The sequence below is a fragment of the Myotis daubentonii genome, chromosome 11 (assembly GCF_963259705.1).
Source record: "Myotis daubentonii chromosome 11, mMyoDau2.1, whole genome shotgun sequence".
Taxonomy (NCBI): Eukaryota; Metazoa; Chordata; class Mammalia; order Chiroptera; family Vespertilionidae; genus Myotis; species Myotis daubentonii.
The window spans coordinates 75,421,219-75,439,886 of NC_081850.1; the positions used below are offsets into that span (position 1 = coordinate 75,421,219).

General features: G+C 51.4%; 1 protein-coding gene across 2 annotated transcripts in view; it reads left to right on the top strand.

The window, feature by feature from the left end:
- The window catches only part of MVB12B (multivesicular body subunit 12B), a 141,722-nt gene that overhangs the window by 5,920 nt on the left and 117,134 nt on the right, over positions 1-18,668 (top strand). The window contains exons 1-2 of one of the 2 annotated variants that reach the window (XM_059658052.1): positions 2,213-2,233; positions 8,427-8,549. In XM_059658052.1, coding sequence (XP_059514035.1) covers positions 2,228-2,233; positions 8,427-8,549 — 129 coding nt within the window. In that variant the 5' untranslated portion in view covers positions 2,213-2,227. Of the gene's footprint in view, positions 1-2,212; positions 2,234-8,426; positions 8,550-18,668 lie in introns of those variants that run through there. The other variant, XM_059658051.1, reaches the window with a different exon arrangement.

The following is an 18,668-nucleotide window of genomic DNA, read 5'->3' on the forward strand; positions in this document are numbered from 1 at the left end:
CCAGGCAGAAGCCAGGGTCCCCTCATTGGCTATCCCTTTCTATTTGTCACTGTATCCCCCGGCACAGTGGCACAGTCCAGTCTCGGCCCCAGACCAGTTAAATCAGAACCCGGGGGTTGGGATGGGCAGCTGTAGTCCTTACAGACTCCATGGCGAGTCTTCTGTGCAGGCAGCCGGGAGCCCCGCCGGCCACTGCCAGGCCCTGGTCCAGCGGCGTGAACTGAAACTGCAGAGAGTGCTGCCGGGCCTCCCTTCCGCTGCAGGTGGCCGTCCTGCAGTTGTGCTGTTTGTCCTGCATGGGCTGCTGGTGCCCTCCTTTACCCAGTGAAACATGGGTGATCTTGAGGGGATGGTAGGAACTTCATTCATCCACCTTCCTTCTATCTATCTATCTATCTATCTATCTATCCATCCATCCATCCATCCATCCATCCATCCATAACCATTTATTGAGTACCCACTGTGAGTCAGGCCCTGGTGAACATAGCACCTTGGAACAACTTACATTCTTCTAGGGAAAGTGTGTTATAACCTGAGTGACGAGGGTGTGTGTTCACGTGTGCACATGTATGTGCACTGACCGTGTGCTTGGACTGCACCACGATACTCAGTGACAGCACCTGTCTGGCTGGGCCGTTGGGGACGTTTGGGGCCGAGTGGAAGGTGTGTCCCAGGTTTGGAATGGTGGGGGGAGTGTCATGGGAAGGAATGAGGGGACCTGTGCTGCAGAGGGGGCGACGGGCTCCCATTCTGAGGCTGTTCCTCGTGGGTGATGACCTTCAGGGCCTCTCCATTCATTTGTTCACTCAGTCAGTCAGTCATCAAACACCCCATCAACACCTGCCGTCTTCAGAGTTGTTATTGGCCAGCTGTGGGCCCGCTGTTTGAGCATCCCCGGGGCTTGTTAGAAATGCAGCTTCTCGGGCTCCCTCCTGCACATGTTGACTCAGTACCTGGGAGTGGGTTCAAGACTCTGTTCTAACAAACCCTCCAGGTGACTCTTAGGCTCGCGTTTGGGGACTCCTGCTCCGGAGTGCTGGGTTTCCCGTCCCCATCAGTGCACACCCGCCCTCCGTGCTCAGCGCCAAGGCGCTCCCTCCGTGTTTGTGGGCTGACTGCTCTGCATCGGGTCCTGATAGGTTCTGGGAGTGTGGGAGCCCCTCCAAGGGGAGGACGACAAGGCCCGCGAGTCTGAGGTACTCATGGGACAGGCAGTTGGTGACAGACACTAGATACACACCTAGCTTCGGGAGGTATTTTGGAAGTCATCAGCATACGGGTAGAATGATTAAATGCCCAAATGTATGCAAGGAAACTCTCAACATCCATGTGAAAGTCAGAGAGGGGGCGGTGGTGGTGATGGCGGGCCTGGCGACCTGACGCCATGTGTCCTGATGATTCTGGCCTGGGGGCCCATGTGCCTGGTGTTGCGATGAATTGGCATTATTTTTCTCGGCAGACACTGTAGCCTTCAGGGCAAGGGGTGACTCGTGTCACTGAAGATCAAGAGAGCGTTGCTCTGGGGCGTCCTGGGATAGTTTCATGACCTGAAGGGAGTGGGCAGGACAACCCTCACTTGCAGTCATGTGGGCAAGTCGGTGCAGGGCTCAAGTGTTCTGGAGAATGCCACTCCCTCCACCAGCACCAGGAGCCCCAGTTTTGCAGAGTCAGGCTTGGGAGGGGCAGGACTTGGGCCGCTGCAGTGCTGTAGAACTTGATCCCGGGTTTATTTTTGGAGTGAATTCCGGGATCTAGCACTGTACTGTGCTGGGCTGCCGCAACCTGAACCCCCGGCCTGCCTCACGTGGTTTATAGGAAATCTGTGTGGTGATCAAGTGGTTAATATAAATCTAATCATAGGTCAGATGGCGTGGATGTGTTTCTACACCAGATTCTTCTATTGGAAGCAGCAGACCTTTACTGGGGGAAAGGAAGTGCTTGCCATTGTTAGTGCCTGAGCTGGAAAATTCTTTGATCAAGGTATGCTTAGGAAAATATTTGCTTTCGCTTCCCAGTATCTTAGCAGCCTTCCCAGTAGCCTGTGGCTGTTGCTACCAGACCACACTCAACAGCACTTGTCAGAGTGACTTGGCTTCTGACTGGTCTCTAGATAAGTGATCCAGACCAGAGTGCAGGAAGCACCAGGATGCTATCCTGAGTCCACAGTGACGCCCGTCAGCCTGTGCACCGTCCCCTGAGAGCAGGCTGGCCACTCGCCGGGTGCTGCATGGAGGTAGGTCTCTGCACCTTGGCTGTAAGGGAGGTGGCCCCGTGTGTGTGTTGAGGGGTGCATCGGTGAAGCCTGGCCACGGGCTCCCTCTCGTGGGGTGGGCCGTGTCCTTCTGCGCCCTGCTTAAGTTTACCAGCAGAAAGATACCCGTTATCCTGGGCAACAGACAGGGGCATGGATTCCTGCAGACCCCCACTGCCCCTGGGAGGCAGGCAAAGCTGGCGGTCTCTCAGTAGTGAGACCCTGCTCTCAGGCCGTTTCCCACCGCGAGTAAAATACTTATACACTGCTCTTCTCGGCCCTGCAAGCTGGCCGCTGTGGGCAGACACTTGATGTCTTTTGTGCCCTTGACTTTGGATTTCAAACAAGCTGATCGCAATTTCATCCTTCTGTGGGGACTTAATTAACCCACTGTTTTTGTCATTTCGATTACAGTAGCCCAATTTAACCGGCCTCTTCCCCCCGCACCCCCCCCCGTCTCCCCGCCCCCCAAATAGTTTGAAATTACTCTCCTCAAAAGTTGTGTGCGAGTCACGCCTCAGCCTTGCGGGCAGTGCTGGCTGGAGCTGCTTCTGAGCTGCAGGGAAGCCACATCGGGGGTCCTGCTGCTCCTCCTTTGAAGGCCCCGCTCCCGGCCCCCTGCAGTGTTGTCCCCCATCTTTAAACTCCTCAGCCTGCACCCCACCCCGCTGCTAAAGGGGCCTCAGTGGAGAGAGGTCTGAGCTCTGTTAGTTGGGGTTTGATTTCAGTACAGGAGTTGATAAAATGAGATAAACCCCAGGCTCACGGGGCCGGGGAAATTAAACAGAGATGATATCAAAGTTCCCCTGAGTTTTCAACTGTGATACAGTAGCTTAGTTTTCTCCCAGACTGGGGCCGGGAGGCACGCCTTTGATTCTGAAACAATGTTCAGCATCAGTTAAGCCCAGCACTGCTGACTTTTAGGGATTAAGCAAACTGTTGTAGTGATTCTTTGATCAGCTACAAGGGAGCAGTGTGCTGTCTGTATGAAGGGGCTTTATAGTTAAAGTTCATTTCTCTGTGAACCTGGGATGACAGCATTGGCGAGGTGCTGCAGTGCTGGGAGCTGGGGCCTCCCCCAGGCACTGTTTGCAGCATTGCAGGCAGAAGCAGGAAGCGGTTTTCTTCCTCCGCCCTGTGTTGTCGCATCGTATCCATCCGGCATGGCATGGAAAGAATCCTCTGGCTTGGAAAACACACCTCACCCTAACGGGACCCCGCTGGTCCTAGTATGTATATGCAATGCATGTGCGCGCGCACGCACACACACACACACACACACACACACACACACATGCACACACGCACTCCCACCTTGCAGAATACAGGAACAGCTGCCCAGAGCCCAGCTCTGCAGCCCCCCCGACTTGCAAATGATCTAGCAGAGGCTGCCTGGGCGCTGAAGGTAGAGATTGGGATGGGGCTTGGGACCAGATGGCCCAGGAGTTCAATTAGGAGGATAAGCTCAAGGTCAGTGTTGCCACCGCACTCTCTCCATGCCCAAGAGCAGACCCAACTCCCAGGTGCTGCCACCACCTTCATCCTTACCTGGCATTTACTGAGAAACTACTTAGTTTCATGTCGGCTCTGTCCCGTGATGCTCAGTAATTTCAACATCTGTTGCCATCTGAAGTTCTGGGTCCACTTTGGCTTTCGCCGTAGAGACCCTCCTTGCAGCCACAGCCAGGATGGTAGAAGTTTCTCAGATTGCTCCCTCCCCCCGCTGGTCTGCGACTTGCCGCTGTAATGGAGCCCCTGTGTGCTGTCGATCGCTCGCACCGCACCATGCATCAACCTCGTCCCTCTGTGCAGCGCTCGGATCTCCCTCATTAGGCCTAAATTTACCTCCGCCCTACACAAACACGGCCTTAGCTCATTTTTATTGTTGTAAATTATTTATGAGGGAGATGCTGAATCTTGAAACGAGGTCCGAGGGAAATTAATCCCACGTTACTTTTATCTTGCTGTACTTCTCTCCCCCTGCTTCACTTACTGGGCTATGGCCAGAGGAAGAAGAGCTTTCCATTTTTACTATAATTAGTGTCGAAACTGGTTTTCCAGTCCGATATGGGATGGGATGGCGGCGTCCCTCGGCACAGTGTCATGGGAAGCAGACCTGGCGGGGAAGGAGGGCAGAGGTCCTGTTAGGCTCTGCCTCTGCCAGCTGCATGGTGTCAGAACGCCAGGCCTCAGCTTGCCCTCCTGTACCATAGGGACAATGCAACCCAGCCACCTCCCAGGTTTGGTGTGGGCATCGGTGGAGAAGCAGCCTGAGAAAGCTTCGTGAGGATCGCAGGGCTCTGTACACGCACGCAGCAGGGGTGTGCGTGTGCAGCAGGGGGGTGTGTGCAGCGGGGGGAGGTGTGCAGCAGGGTGTGTGTGTGCAGCAGGGGTGTGTGTGTGCAGCAGGGGTGCGTGTGCAGCGGGTGTGTGTGTGCAGCAGGGGTGTGTGTGTGCAGCAGGGGTGCGTGTGTGCAGCAGGGGTGTGTGTGCAGCAGGGGTGCGTGTGCAGCAGGGGTGTGCGTGTGCAGCAGGGGTGTGTGTGTGCAGCAGGGGTGTGTGTGCAGCAGGGGTGCGTGTGCAGCAGGTGTGTGTGTGTGTGCAGCAGGGGTGTGTGTGTGTGCAGCAGGGGTGTGTGTGTGTGCAGCAGGGGGGTGTGTGCAGCAGGGGTGTGTGTGTGTGCAGCAGGGGTGTGTGTGTGTGCAGCAGGGGGGTGTGTGCAGCAGGGGTGTGTGTGTGTGCAGCAGGGGTGTGTGTGTGCAGCAGGGGTGCGTGTGCAGCAGGGGTGTGTGTGTGTGTGTGCAGCAGGGGTGTGTGTGTGTGTGTGCAGCAGGGGTGTGTGTGTGCAGCAGGGGTGTGTGTGCAGCAGGGGTGCGTGTGTGCAGCAGGGGTGTGTGTGTGTGCAGCAGGGGTGTGTGTGTGCAGCAGGGGTGTGTGTGTGTGCAGCAGGGGTGTGTGTGTGCAGCAGGGGTGCGTGTGCAGCAGGGGTGTGTGTGTGTGTGCAGCAGGGGTGCGTGTGTGTGCAGCAGGGGTGCGTGTGTGTGCAGCAGGGGTGTGTGTGTGCAGCAGGGGTGCGTGTGCAGCAGGTGTGTGTGTGTGTGCAGCAGGGGTGCGTGTGCAGCAGGGGGGGTGTGTGCAGCAGGGGGGGTGTGTGCAGCAGGGGTGTGTGTGCGTGCAGCAGGGGTGTGTGTGCAGCAGGGGTGTGTGTGTGTGTGCAGCAGGGGTGTGTGTGCGTGCAGCAGGGGTGTGTGTGTGTGCAGCAGGGGGGTGTGTGCTGCAGGCGTGTGTGTGTGTGCAGCAGGGGTGTGTGTGTGTGTGCAGCAGGGGTGTGTGTGTGTGCAGCAGGGGTGTGTGTGTGTGCAGCAGGGGTGGGTGTGCAGCAGGCGTGCGTGTGCAGCAGGGGTGTGTGTGTGTGCAGCAGGGGGGGGGTGTGCAGTTAGAGATGGAGGATGCTGGTGGGGAGCTGCTGAGGGCGAACCGGGAGTTGTGGCGAGTAGGCCCTGGGATCGTGCTCTAGACCAGCATGGCCTCTTGCAAGGCAGGTTCATGCTGGTTTTGAACACCCTGCGCCTCCTCGCCCTCCCCGGCAGATGTGCCCCCTCGCAGGGCATCCACGCCTCCCCCCCAACCCCCCAGGGGCCTGGCCTGTGACCCCCCCAGCTCCAGGCTCCACAGCCCGCAGACGCGAGCGCCGGTTAATAAATGGCCTTTTGTTAGGAGGTCAATTGAAGTGACGGTGGAGGCGCTGTTAAAAGTAATTTGCAGTCAGAAAATATGTAACTCAGGGCGGCGCTCTGAGTGATGGGCTCCGCCGTGGATGTCTTGGGCGTTTCTCATTAGCAGCTTCCTCCGCCGCCGCTGGTGCTCCCTCCACCGCCCCGCTGGCCTCGGCCCGCCCCGCGGCGTCATTTGTCTGCATTTCACAAAGGCTGCCCGGATCCCCGGGGTGAGCAGCCGGGAAGGAAAGCCGACGGCCTGCGGGATGCTCCGCAGACGACGGAGCAGCCTCCCTCCTGCGGGCTGGGCTGCGCCCGCGGCCGAGGCCCTTTGTCTGCTCGGCCGGGAGCGGCCATCTTGGACCCGCTGCGGGGCTGCGCGGTGCATTCTGGGAGCGCATCCCGCCACCCGGGTCCGCCCGCACCTGACAGCGGCGCCGAGCAGAGCGGAGCCATTGTCATCAGTGCCTCGTGCAGGATATTGGAACCCGAGGACGCGAATCTCTCAGCAAATAGAATATTTCTTCTTTATTCCCAGGCTCACCTCCCCCCCCTGCTCTCTCAGATAGTAGAGGCAGTACTATCTTAATAAAGAAAAAACTTACCTCGCATGTTCTTTATTAAATTCACAGCGTGATGTTTCAGCACTAGTAGAATTCGTACATTCTGTTAATGAGTTGTTAATTGCAAAGCATTTTGGTAACCAACAGCAGGTACCCATATTTTGCAGACTGCAGCATTGTTGTTGTTAGGTTACCGATAAGAGGGGATTTTCCAAGTGAAGATACTTTTTGATCCGTGTTTGCTTGGGATTGTGCTGGTGCAGATATTTAATGACAGACCTTCTCTTACTGGGGGCGTGCGTGGGCACTCATTCATTCAGTAAATATATACTTTCAACCTCCTGTGGGGAGCACTAAGCCCGGTGCTTTATGCAGATAACCCTACCTGATGAATGACACTTTAAACAGAGAGAACGATGCAGTGATGCAGCGTGGTATCCTGGGCCCTGCCCTGGGCTCCCAGGAGCTTGTTTTCAGCAGACTTTAGTAAAGCATAACTTGGTTTGCTCTTGTCACAAACAGACGCCGAGAGTGCAGCTGCTGCCAGGCTAGGAAACACCTTGATCGGAGATTGTGTTAAGTCTGTTTCCGGAGCCTTTTGTGGGGTCCTGGATGCTGATTACATGGGGGACTTGCATATAGCATTTTGGTTGTTCCTGTTTAGGAGGCAAACTCCTTTTTAATAGCCTCTGCCTTTTCTGATTCTCGGCTGAGAACTAAGAATATTCCTCCTGCCTGCCAGGTTAGGCAGGGTGTGCGGTTTGCTTTAGAAGCAGTAACCATCCTTGAGAGATCTGGCAGACCTGCAGCCAGTGGAACTTAATTGTTGCAGAAGGAGGTGGAATTTAACTTGCTCTTTTTCAAGGCTTGTCCTTTTAAAAGTACTAAAAGTCATTTACATAAGGTGTTACCTTTTTTATTTGCTTTCTGGTGCACTGCCACTCAGCTGCCCAGACCCAGTGCTCTCTATATACTGCTTGTCTCCTCTGGTCACATCAAGGGGCAGTCAGCAGCAGAATAATAATTCCATTTCCCCTCCCTTTCTCCCCAAGTGCCCAGCAAGAACTGCGGTCATTGTTAGTGTTTAGCTTTGAGTAAATGCCCACGACTTGCAGGATTAAACACAAAAAAGGGACCTTCCAGTCCTCTTGAGAGTGATGCCTACCACGTTTCTGGTCAGTTACCCTGGGCATGTGCACCCCAAACCCCACCAGCCTTATCTGCTCTTAGTTGAGTGCCCACTGTGTGCCAGGGACCGCTCCAGGACCTTCCTGTACGTGACTCTTGGCTCTCACAGCAGCTCTGGGACTGTCAGTACCAAGACTCGGTGCCGCTCAGGCTGTGGAGCCTGGACTGGAACCATTCCTTTGCCGCCATGCCGGGAGACTTTCTTCCAGGCGTGTTTGCGAAGCTCTGTCCGCTGCGCGGCCCCGCTTGGCTGTGGCAGAGACTGTAGGTTTGGCTGCACCTCCGTAGGAAATAGTACAAGGGAGGGAAATGCAAGGTGGGGTTAGACTTAGTCAAGTCTGACTTATCCTCAGAGAGGCTACTGGTGTCTGTTCAGAGTCAGGCAGCTGGGGGGGAGATCTGAGAATGGTTTGCCTTTGGGTCTGAGTTTAAATTACATGCATACTCAGACCAGGGACAAGCCCTCATTAACTGTGTTAGCTCAGTGTTCAAGGCTAACTTGAGACAAGCGGAGGCCAGTGATGTTTTGAATTCTTGCTCCGAGGAAAGAATCTGGTGGGGTCAGGGCTCCTTTAGCTCTTTCAGGAAGTGGAGCTCAGCTCAGGATATTGGCCCCGCGAGTCCGGTTCTATCTGTGTGAGACTTTGCATTGTTCACGTTAAGCGCTGAGTTTGAATCCTGTGCTTTCTTTTTCCTTTTCGGAACCAGGACAAGTCCACCATGCCTGAAGTCAGAGACCTTTCAGAAGCCTTGCCGGAGACGCCCATGGACCCCATCACAGGCGTGGGGGTGGTGGCTTCGCGGAACCGCGCCCCGACAGGCTACGATGTAGTAAGTCAGGACTCCGCTTTGTACCTTTTGTTCACGGATTCACCAGATGTTTACCTCCTGTGTTCAAGACCCTCTGAACCTTGTGTGTAAGATATGTTTCTTCCCTCTAGGAACTTAAGCAGGGAGGGGGAGAGCACCAGTGGGCAGGCAGGGGAGTGTCCTGGACTGGGAGTCAGAGGGCCGGAGCCTGTCTGGGCTGTTCCTGGCCGAGTCCCTTGACCTCTGGGATGCTCACTTTCACCTCCTGTAAAATCCAAGGGCTGGATTCATTGATTTCCGGTCACTTCTCGTTGTGACATTGCATGAAAGGATCCAAGTGTCTGGAAGACCTTGGCGATTGTCACAGAGTGTCCCCCACGGACACACGTCACATACATGTCACATACAATCGTGCCGCTCTTACCGCGTCCAGAGCAGTGTCCTCCCAGCAGCTCATGGAGCTCACAGCTGCGCTGGGAGGGCCAGTGGCTGCATCTCTGCTGCTGAGGAGAACCCGGGCTCCGGGAGGTGAAGGGACAGAGTCTCGTCCTTGGAGGCAGGTCAGGACCCGACCCCCCTGCCCCTCCCCAAGCCCAGCCTCTGACTGACCCACCACCGCTGGCAGGAACGTGCCGCGCGTTTCAGCAGATGTCGGTGGCGGTCAGTAGCACTGATGGCCGGAACTCGTTCTTTTGTTGTTTCCATAAATAAACTCCGATTTGGGTGGAGCTTTAGAAAATGCAGAGTAACATCAGGAGGGTGTAGTAGACACTGACCCTGGTCCTGGTTCTGAGATCCCGAAGTGGCCTCGCTTCCCTCTCGTTTAGGGCAGCGTTTTATTCTTGTTCGTTGGGAGGGTGTACCAAGACTCGTAAAGAGGGAGGGCCTCGGCAGCCAGCATGGGAACCTGCCGCGGTGATGAGACGAGTGTCTGGCTCCCAGGCGTGGGGATGCCAGGCCTGGCCCCGAGGGAGCCCCGCGGCTGCGTCTCTCAGCCTTGGCATGATGGACGTTTTGGGCCCGACAGTCACATACCTTTGTGCTGTGGGGCTGTCCTGTGGTCCTAGGATGTCTCGCAGCTTCCTTGGCCTCTACCTACCAGTTGCCAGTGGCACCAACCCCCCAAATTGGACAACCAAAAACGTGTCCAGAAATTGCCAGGTGTCCCCAGGCTGAGGGGTGGGGGGGCAGGATCAGCCCCCGCTGAGAACGGTGCGGGGTGCAGGGGTCAGCGGCACTGGGTCCTGTGGGCGCGGAGCAGCCTGTTAAAATGCTCCGCGTTACTTTCCCAGCTGTTTGAAAGCTTATAAACATTTTAAACGTGAAGGGACGAGGGAATCTTTTTTGACAAAGATTTGAGTCTTCCTGCTGCCTGACTTCAAAGCACTGTTTGAATGTATAACTTGTCATAAAATAGAATCATTAGGTATGGCTTCGTGCCATAAAACTCTTGAGGAAGCTAATAAAGCTGTTCCCGATTTGAGCAGCCAGTGCCTTTTGATGAATTAGATATGAAGCAGCACGCCGTGGCGGGGCAGGGCCAGCGCTCGCCATCTCTGGGGGGACTGGCCCTGGGTTGCCCTCCTGGGAGGGCTCCTGCTGGGCTCACCCCCCAGGCGCGGGTCTCCCACCTTCGTGCTCTGCCGTTTCGCTGATCTGTGTCCTTCACATTCTGCCGGTGCCTGTGGAGTCGTCTCGGATGCTTGCTGGTGGGTGGCAGATGGCCTTTGATCGTCTGGTTTTCTGAAAGTCTGGGTGAGTCTGACAGGAGCAGAATCCATCCCTATCATTTTCTCCTAACATCGAGCTCAGGGCAGAGGGGCGCAGTGTCAAATGAGTGAAATTAATAAGCACATCTCATGATTATGCCGCGCGTGCATTACAGTGGAAGGTGAGCAGGGCAAGGGGCGCCAGGGTCGGCCTGGCAATTACCCAGCCTCCGCGCCGGACGAACGCGGCCGAGCTCCTCCGGAAGCCCTTTCCGGGAGAGTTGGAATCGTCTCGCTGTGCTGACCTCTGGACTCTTCTAGATACACAGCTGGTTCCCCAGAGGCCTGACCCCAAGTTCAAGGACAATGAGGGGATTTGCTTTTATCCGGAGTTTTGTGTGAAGTCAACATCCAAACTGGAATGTAAGGTGTTTGACGGTGGCTGGGCTGCGGAGAGGCTCGGAGCCGCTGCTTAGAGCCGCTGCGGGCGGTGGCGAGACCTCGGCCTGTCCCACCCGCTGGGGAGCGATCCGTCCCTGCGCAGTCACACTGGGCACTGGGACCGCGCAGCCCGAGGGTTGGGCACCAGGTGGACGCCGACCTGGGCAGCACAGCCACTTTCACATGGGCACAGGCCCTGGTGCCGCTTCAAGTAGACGATGCCCAGCGTTTGCTCGTGAACATTTAATGTTCTAGCTCCTCTCCAGGTCAGGGGAAGCTGCCTCCTAGGCGAGGGGCTGAGGGTGATTTGCCAAACTTCATTTATTGTCCTGATTCCTGCATTCCTCTCTGAAATAGCGCGCCCCCCTGCTCCCCCTCCCCGTTCCACGGCCTCGCTCTCTGGTCTTGGAGTGGCGGCTGCCGGCAGAGGGCGGTGGGTCTCGTGTGTCCTTGCGATGCCACTGCACCTGTATAATGACTCTCGTCGATGCCGGGTGTTCGCTGAGGGTGGTACATGCTGTTTTTCTCATACGTGGATGCTTCAAAGTTGCCTAAAGGGTGAGTGAAATGAGACTGGAAGGTGGAGGTGGCTGTGAACTTGGTGCCAGGCCCAGGAGCAAGATTGGAGTGGACTGACGAGCCCAGTGGAAGTGGGAGTGACGATGGGAGTCCGCGTGACGACGGCCTTTAAAGGAGGAGGATAGAGGGAAGTGGTCCCTAGAGGATGACGTGGGCTCAGGGGTCTGTTTTTCTTTGTTTAAAGGTGGACGGTGTTGGGCACGTTCAGTTGCTGATGGGAAGGAACGGGCAGTGTGTGTGTGTGTCCGGGGGGGCGGGGAGGGCAGTGTGGGACAGAGCTGCTGGCTGACAGGGCCAAGCTCCAGAGGGCAGAGGACTGGCATCCTGAGCTGCAGAGTGAAGCCAGGAAGTTATGTTTTCTAGCTCTTCTTCCTATGGCTGGGAAGCCAGCTGTGACCTGTGACCTCTGAGGGGGCCTCCCGGGGCTGTGCATGGGCCAGTCATCCGGAAGTCCCGCTTTCATTCCTTCTTTTCTGCTTTCTCGCTCCCTCCATCTCCCTTCCTCTCAGCACTCCTGTTCATTTCTGAAACCATTAGACCACAGACCATTTCTTAAAAACCGTGGGCCTGTATAATTTGTATATGCCCTAAGTGTGTTTGGGAGTTTCTAAATAATTGGAAGGTTCAGTTGCTTGAACGGTCAAATGTGAGGATATGGGGGTACCAGGAGCGATCAGCTCCCCTCTGGACCAGTGGGCCCTGTCTAGGGGACATAGAGAGGGATATCTTTAAAACCCTAAACCTGCAAGTAAGGTCCTACATTTTACTCACCAAAGTAGAAAAAGAAAAGAAAAATCTTGAAAGTGCCGATGCAGATTCAAGCAGGCTGGTGTTTTTATATCGTGCTCAAGATATTGTAAAGGTCACATGAGAGCACGTGAAGGTGGCAGTGATATCTAATTAGAAACGTGGGGTAGATAGCGAGCAAGTGGAGGCTGTCCCGTCTGATCACAGCTGTCACTGTCGCTCCAGAAGCCGCAGTTGGGGGAGGTGGGCGAGCAGGGCAGGAAGCCACCTCTTCCTCTGGCAGAGGACCAGTGGCCCACAGGCTCCAGGGCTGTCCTCCGGGACCCCTGCCTCTGAGAAGCAGAAGCACAAGCAAGGCCAGCAGCTTTTTCCTGCTGCCTCCAGCTCCCTCCCACGTGGCCCTGCCGTCAGGGCTGCTCCCAATTCGGAAATAACCACAGGCTGAGTCCCGCCTCACACGCTGGTTTATTTTCAGAACCAGAGCTTGTGTTGATAAAAGGTACCAGGTGTTCCTCCCTTTAGTTCTGTTAGAAAATACATTAAACTGAGATTTACTGGAAACACGGAAAGCGGTTTTATGACCAGCCCCTAGGCCTTTGTATAACTCTGGCATCTTCCCTGGCCATTGCGCTTTGCCCGGCAGAGCTCCGGCCTCGGGGCGTGGAGCGAGCCAGAGAGGAAGCACATGGGCTACTTGTGCCTGGCATCCAGGAGGTGGGCAAGAAGCAAACATTGGCCTTTGTTAGGATGAGTCGATCAGAAATAGTCCAGCCCGGGTGGCTCAGTGGTTGGGCTTTGGCCCAGGAACCAGGAGGTCAGGGTTCGATTCCTGGTCAGGGCACATGCCCAGGTTGCAGGCTCAATCCCCAGGAGGGGGCATGGAGGAGGCAGCCGATCAATGATGTTTCTCTCTTACGGATGTTTCTAGCTATCCCTCTCCCTTCCTCTCTCTCTCTCTAAAAATCAATAAAAACATATTTTAAAAAAGGAAGAGAGAAAGAGCGCCTTAAACTGCCTCCTTCTGAACTTTTCTCCCAACCAACTAGGAATCTTGGTTTTGACCCAAAGATTGCAATAATGACTTACTCTGTAGTGGAGGGGACCCCGGGGCACAGTCCAGTGTTCTGGCACTTCCTCTGTTCACTGGGACTTCCTGTCCATTATTTAGAAAAGCTTCTAACAATGAAGCCTCAGTTGGTTGGATTAATGGAAAAGATGAGGGACATGCTTTAATTTTCCTTTCATTGTTTTCGGTTGAACTTTCTATGTTGAGGTCGTCAGAATCCGCGTGGAGTCTTAGGATGCAGGGATCTTGTTTACCCTTCCCCCAGCTTCCCCCAGTGTAACGCCATGCACACTGGTACAGTCTCCCAACCTGGATGTTGACACGCATATGGTCAAGACACGGAACATTGCTGTTTTTAACTGTCCTGGGGACTTTCTCTTTATTCCGGCGTGGTGAGGCCCACACATCAGGAGACAACTGCCATCGAAAAGATGGTGTGTTCTCATGGACCCCAGAGGAGGGGCACGCCACTCCACGCAGGACCGCGAGGGAGGGAGCGAGCGGAGGCTCCAGGGCTGGTCAGGAGGCAGAGGAGCGAGGGGAAAGCTTGGGCAAGAGCCTTTTTGTGGTTCCGCAGGAGAGGCAGGGAGAGGCAGGCTGAGCAGGCGGAGGACTGCCCAGTGTGAATGGTTCCAGTGGCTGTGGGCGGTAGAGACGGTCTCTAGTTGTCAGGTACCTGGCCCTGGGTGAGTTAGGTGTGGGGAGAGTGTCCCACACGGAAGGAGCCTGATGAAAGGAGGCAGATAGAGATAGGGACTCAGGATTAGTTGGTTTATGTTCAAAAGTGCTCATCGGTAGGTGGTTTACTGGTTCTAGGAACTAGCTAACCTCCTTTATAACCACCAATTTGTTCTCCATTTCTATAATTTTGTCATTTCAGAAATGTTTTAGAAACGGAATCATACAGCATGTAACCTTTGGAAATGCGCGCGCCCCCCCCCCCCCCCGCCCCTCAAAAACAGCATAATTCTCAGGAGATTTATCTGGAGACTCTATTGCATGCAGCAATAGTTTGTTCCTTTTTATTCCTGGACAGTGTTCATTGACAAACCTGCACCGTGATTTGTTTAACCGTGTACCCACCGAAGGACATCTTGTTTCATTTGGAGCCATCATGAATAAAACTGCTACCGATACTCATAACAGGTTTTATGGTAACCGAAGTTTTCATTCCTCTGGGATAAGTGTCCAGGAATACAATTACTGGTCATATGGTAGTTGCATATTTCGTGTTTTATTTTATGAAAATGCCCAACCACTTTCCTTTGTGGCTGTAACATTTTACATTTCCACCAGAAATGTACCACTGATCCAGTTCCTCCCCATCCTTTCCAGCATTGTCATTGTCAGTATTTTTTGTGTTAGCCATGCTGATAGGTGTGTAGTGGTAACTCATTTGGTTTTAATTTGTGTTACTCTAGTGGCTAATGATGTTCAACATCTTTTCATGTGCTCATTTGCAGTCTCTCTGTCCTCAATAAAATGCCACTTCACGTCTTCCTCATCTTCTGACTGAATTGTTTGTGTGTTTTTTTACTGTTGAGTTTTAAGAGGTCTTTGTATGTTTAGGTATGAGTGTTTGGTTGATTATGTGATTTGCAAATATTTTCTTCTGGTCTGTACTTGTCTTTGTATCTTAATAGAATCTTTCACAGAGCAAAAATTTTTAATTTTCATGAAGTCCGATTTGTCACTTTTTAAATTTATCAATCATGTCTTTGGTGTCAAATCTAAGAACTCGTAGTCTAGCCCTAGATCCTGAAGATTTCTCCTATTTTTTCTATAAGTTTGATAGTTTTGTATTTAACATTTAATTTAAGTCTGGTACATTTTGACTTAGTTTTATATAAGGTGTGAACTTAGGTTACAGTTCTTCTGCCCCCGCCACCCTATAGATGAACAGCTGCTCAGTACCATTTGTTGAAAAGGCAATCTTTCCTTCTGAATTGCTTTTCAAACATAAAAAAAAATCAATTGGGCATATTTGGGTGGCCCTCTCTTCAGTTCCATTCTGTGTGCCTAGCCCTCTGCCAGTGCCACACAGTATCGATTACTGGAGCTACACAGTACGTCTTGAAATTGGGTAGAATGATACCTCGCACTTTATTCTTCTTTTAAAAAATGTTATAGCTATTCAGGTTTCTTTGTGTTGTTCCATATAAATTTTAGAATAGTCTTGTCTACATCAGTAAAAATTTTGCTGGAATTTAGATGGTAAATATTTAAAAGGGGGTTTATACCCAATTCCAACATGGGTCTAAATAAGCGGTACGTTCAACAGTTCTGACACTCGCTACCTGGAGGCAGCATCCGACTCCACAGGCTAAGGCTCAGCCCCATAGAACCACCCCTGCCTCACTTCACATGCCAACTGCAAGTCCAAGTTGTCCCCTGTGCTTCTGCCAGACCAGCTATGGATCAGAAGTTCAACGACCCCCTTCTCAGGTCTGACTAATTTGAGTGGCCAGGACTCAGAGAAAGCTTTTCTCTACTAGATCACTGGTTTCTTATAAAGGATACACCTCAGGAGCACGCAGACGGAAGACATGCACAGGGCACAGTATGTGGGAAGGACACGGAGCTTCCGTCCCTCTCTCCCAGCGTGTCACTCTCCCCAGATCTCCACGGTCATGACCCGGGAAGCTCTCCGTACTCCATCCTTTTGGGGTTTTCAGGAGGCTTCATTACATTGATTAAATTATTGACCACTGGTGATTGGTTTAAACACTAGTCCTCTTCTCTCCCTGGGAATCAAGGAAAGGATTGTACTAAAAGTTCCAAATTTATGTGTAGAATTATTTGTAGCATTCCCTTATTATTTTGGTGTCTGCAGAGTCTATAATATTCTCTGATTCTGATATTGATCATTTGTATATTCTCTCTTTTTTCTTTGTCAGTCTTAGAAGTTTGTCAATTATATTAACGTTTTCAAAACAACCAACTCTTTGTTTCATTGTTTTTTACCCTATTTTCAATTTCATTGATTTCTGTTTTTATATTTATTATTTACTTCCTTCTGCTTGTTTTGGGTTTATTTTGCTCTTTTTCTAGGTTCTTAAGGTAGGAACTTAGATATTGAATTGAGACTTTTCCTCATTTCTAATATATACATTTAGTGCTATTAATTTCCCTCTCAGCACTACTTTAGCTATGTCCCACAAGGTTTCATATATTTTATCTTCATTTTCATTCTGTTCAATATATTTTTAATTTTTCTTTAGGTTTCTTCTTTGACCTATGGGTTATTTAGAATTGTGTTGTTTAGTTTTTAAGCATTTAGAGCAGTGGTTCTCAATCTTCTGGCCCTTTAAATACAGTTCCTCATGTTGTGACCCAACCATAAAATTATTTTCATTGCTACTTCATAACTGTAATGTTGCTGCTGTTATGAATCGTATTGTAAATATCTGATATGCAGAATGGTCTTAGGCGACCCCGTGAAAGGGTCGTTCGACCGCCAAAGGGGTCGCGACCCACAGGTTGAGAACCACTGATTTAGAGATTGTCCAATAATCTGTTATTGTTTTTTAGTTTGATTTCATTGTGTTTGGAGAACACACTCTTGTATGATTTCAGTTTTAAAAAATTTGTTGAAGTTTGTTCTATAGCCCATGAAATGGTCTGTTTTAGCATGTGTTCCATGGTCACTTGAAAAGACTGTGTGCTCTGCTGTTATTGAGTGGAATTTTTAAAAAATATTGATTAGATCCTCTTGGTTGATAGTGCTGTTGTATTCCTCTTTATCTTTGCTGATTTTCTGTCTAGTTATTCTATCAGTTTTAGAGAGAGCGGTGAAGTTCCCAACTGTAATTTTGGAATTATTCTTTGTTCCTTTCATATCATCAGTTTTTGCTTCACATGTTTTTCAGCAATGTTGTCTGATGCATGCACATTTAGGATTGCTATCTCCTTTTGGTGTGTTGACCATTTTATCATTATATAATGTCTCTTTCTGTCTTTTAATTATCTTAGCTTCCAATGTATGTTTTAGCTAATATCAGTATAGCTACTTCTGCTTCCTTTTAATGAATGTTTTTATGAGATATCTTTTTTCATACTTTTTCTTCCAATCTGCTTATACCATTATATTGGAAATAAGTTTCTTGTAGACAGCATATAGTTAGATCATGTTTTTAAATATACTCCTCTGCTAATTGGTGTATTTAGATAATTTTTTAAAATATATTTTATTGATTTTTCACAGAGAGGAAGGGAGAGAGATAGAGAGTTAGAAACATCGATGAGAGAGAAACATCAATCAGGTGCCTCCTGCACATCTCCCACTGGGGATGTGCCTGCAACCCAGGTACATGCCCTTGACCAGAATCGAACCTGGGACCTTTCAGTAAGCAGGCCGGCGCTCTACCCACTGAGCCAAACCGGTTTCGGCGGTGTATATAGATCATTTATATTTAACATAATTATTGATATGTTTGGGCTTAAGCCTGCCATTTTATTTTTTATTTTCTATTTATTCTATGTTTTTTATTGTTTCTGTATTCTTTTTCCAGCCTTCTTTTGGATTATTTGAAAATTTGTTAGAATTCATTTTGGCTTATTGAAATGTTTTTGAGTTTACTTTGTTGTATAGCATTTTTAGTGATTGCTTTAGGTAGTACATTATGTGTGTCAGTGTCTATGTGTGTGTATCTGGTAACTTCATTTTACTAGTTCAAGTGAAGCACAGAACCCTTACTCTCCTTTATGTCCCTTTATGCTCCCTTACTTATAATATAACTAGGGGCTCGGTGCACGAAATTCGTGCACTGGGTGTGGGGAGGGGGAGGGGAGTGTCCCTCAGCCCAGCCTGCCCCCTCTCACATACTGGGAGCCCTCAGGCGTTGACCCCCATCACCCTCCAATCACAGGATCGGCCCCTTGCCCAGGCCTGACGCCTCTGGCCTAGGCGTCCGGCCCGGGCAGCGGGGATCTGCAGTGGCAGCGGGGGGCGCCTCGATTGCACAGGCTCCACCCCTGCCCCTGCAGGATGCCTCTGGCTGAGGCGTCTGGCCCGGGCAGCGGGGACCCACAGCTGCAGCGGCCCCGCGATCGTGGGCTTCGCTTTAGGCCCAGGCAAGGGACCCCTAGCTTCTGGGACTGCCAGCTTCGACCGTGCCCAGCTCCCATCGCTGGCTCCACCCCTACTTCCTGCTATCACTGGCCAGGGCGGAAAAGGCACCTGATTCTCCGATCATGGCTGGGGGGCAGGGCAAAGGGGCTTCTTCCTGCTTTCCCTTTTGCCTCCCTGCATTGTGCCTACATATGCAAATTAACCGCCATCTTGTTGACAGTTAACTGCCAATCTTAGTTGGCAGTTAATTTGCATATAGCCCTGATTAGCCAATGAAAAGGGTATCGTCGTATGCCAATTACCATTTTTCTCTTTATTAGTGTTGATTGGCTTAAATATTTCCATACCAGACAGTGTTATAATATTTGCTTCTACCATCAAACATAATTTAGAAAATTCAAAAGGAGAAGTCTATTTACCCATGTTTTTATATACCATGTTTTTTATTTCCTTCCTGATGTTTCAAAGTTTCTTTAAAAAAAAATCATTTCTTTTCTGATTAGAGGACTTCTTTAGCAATTCTTTTA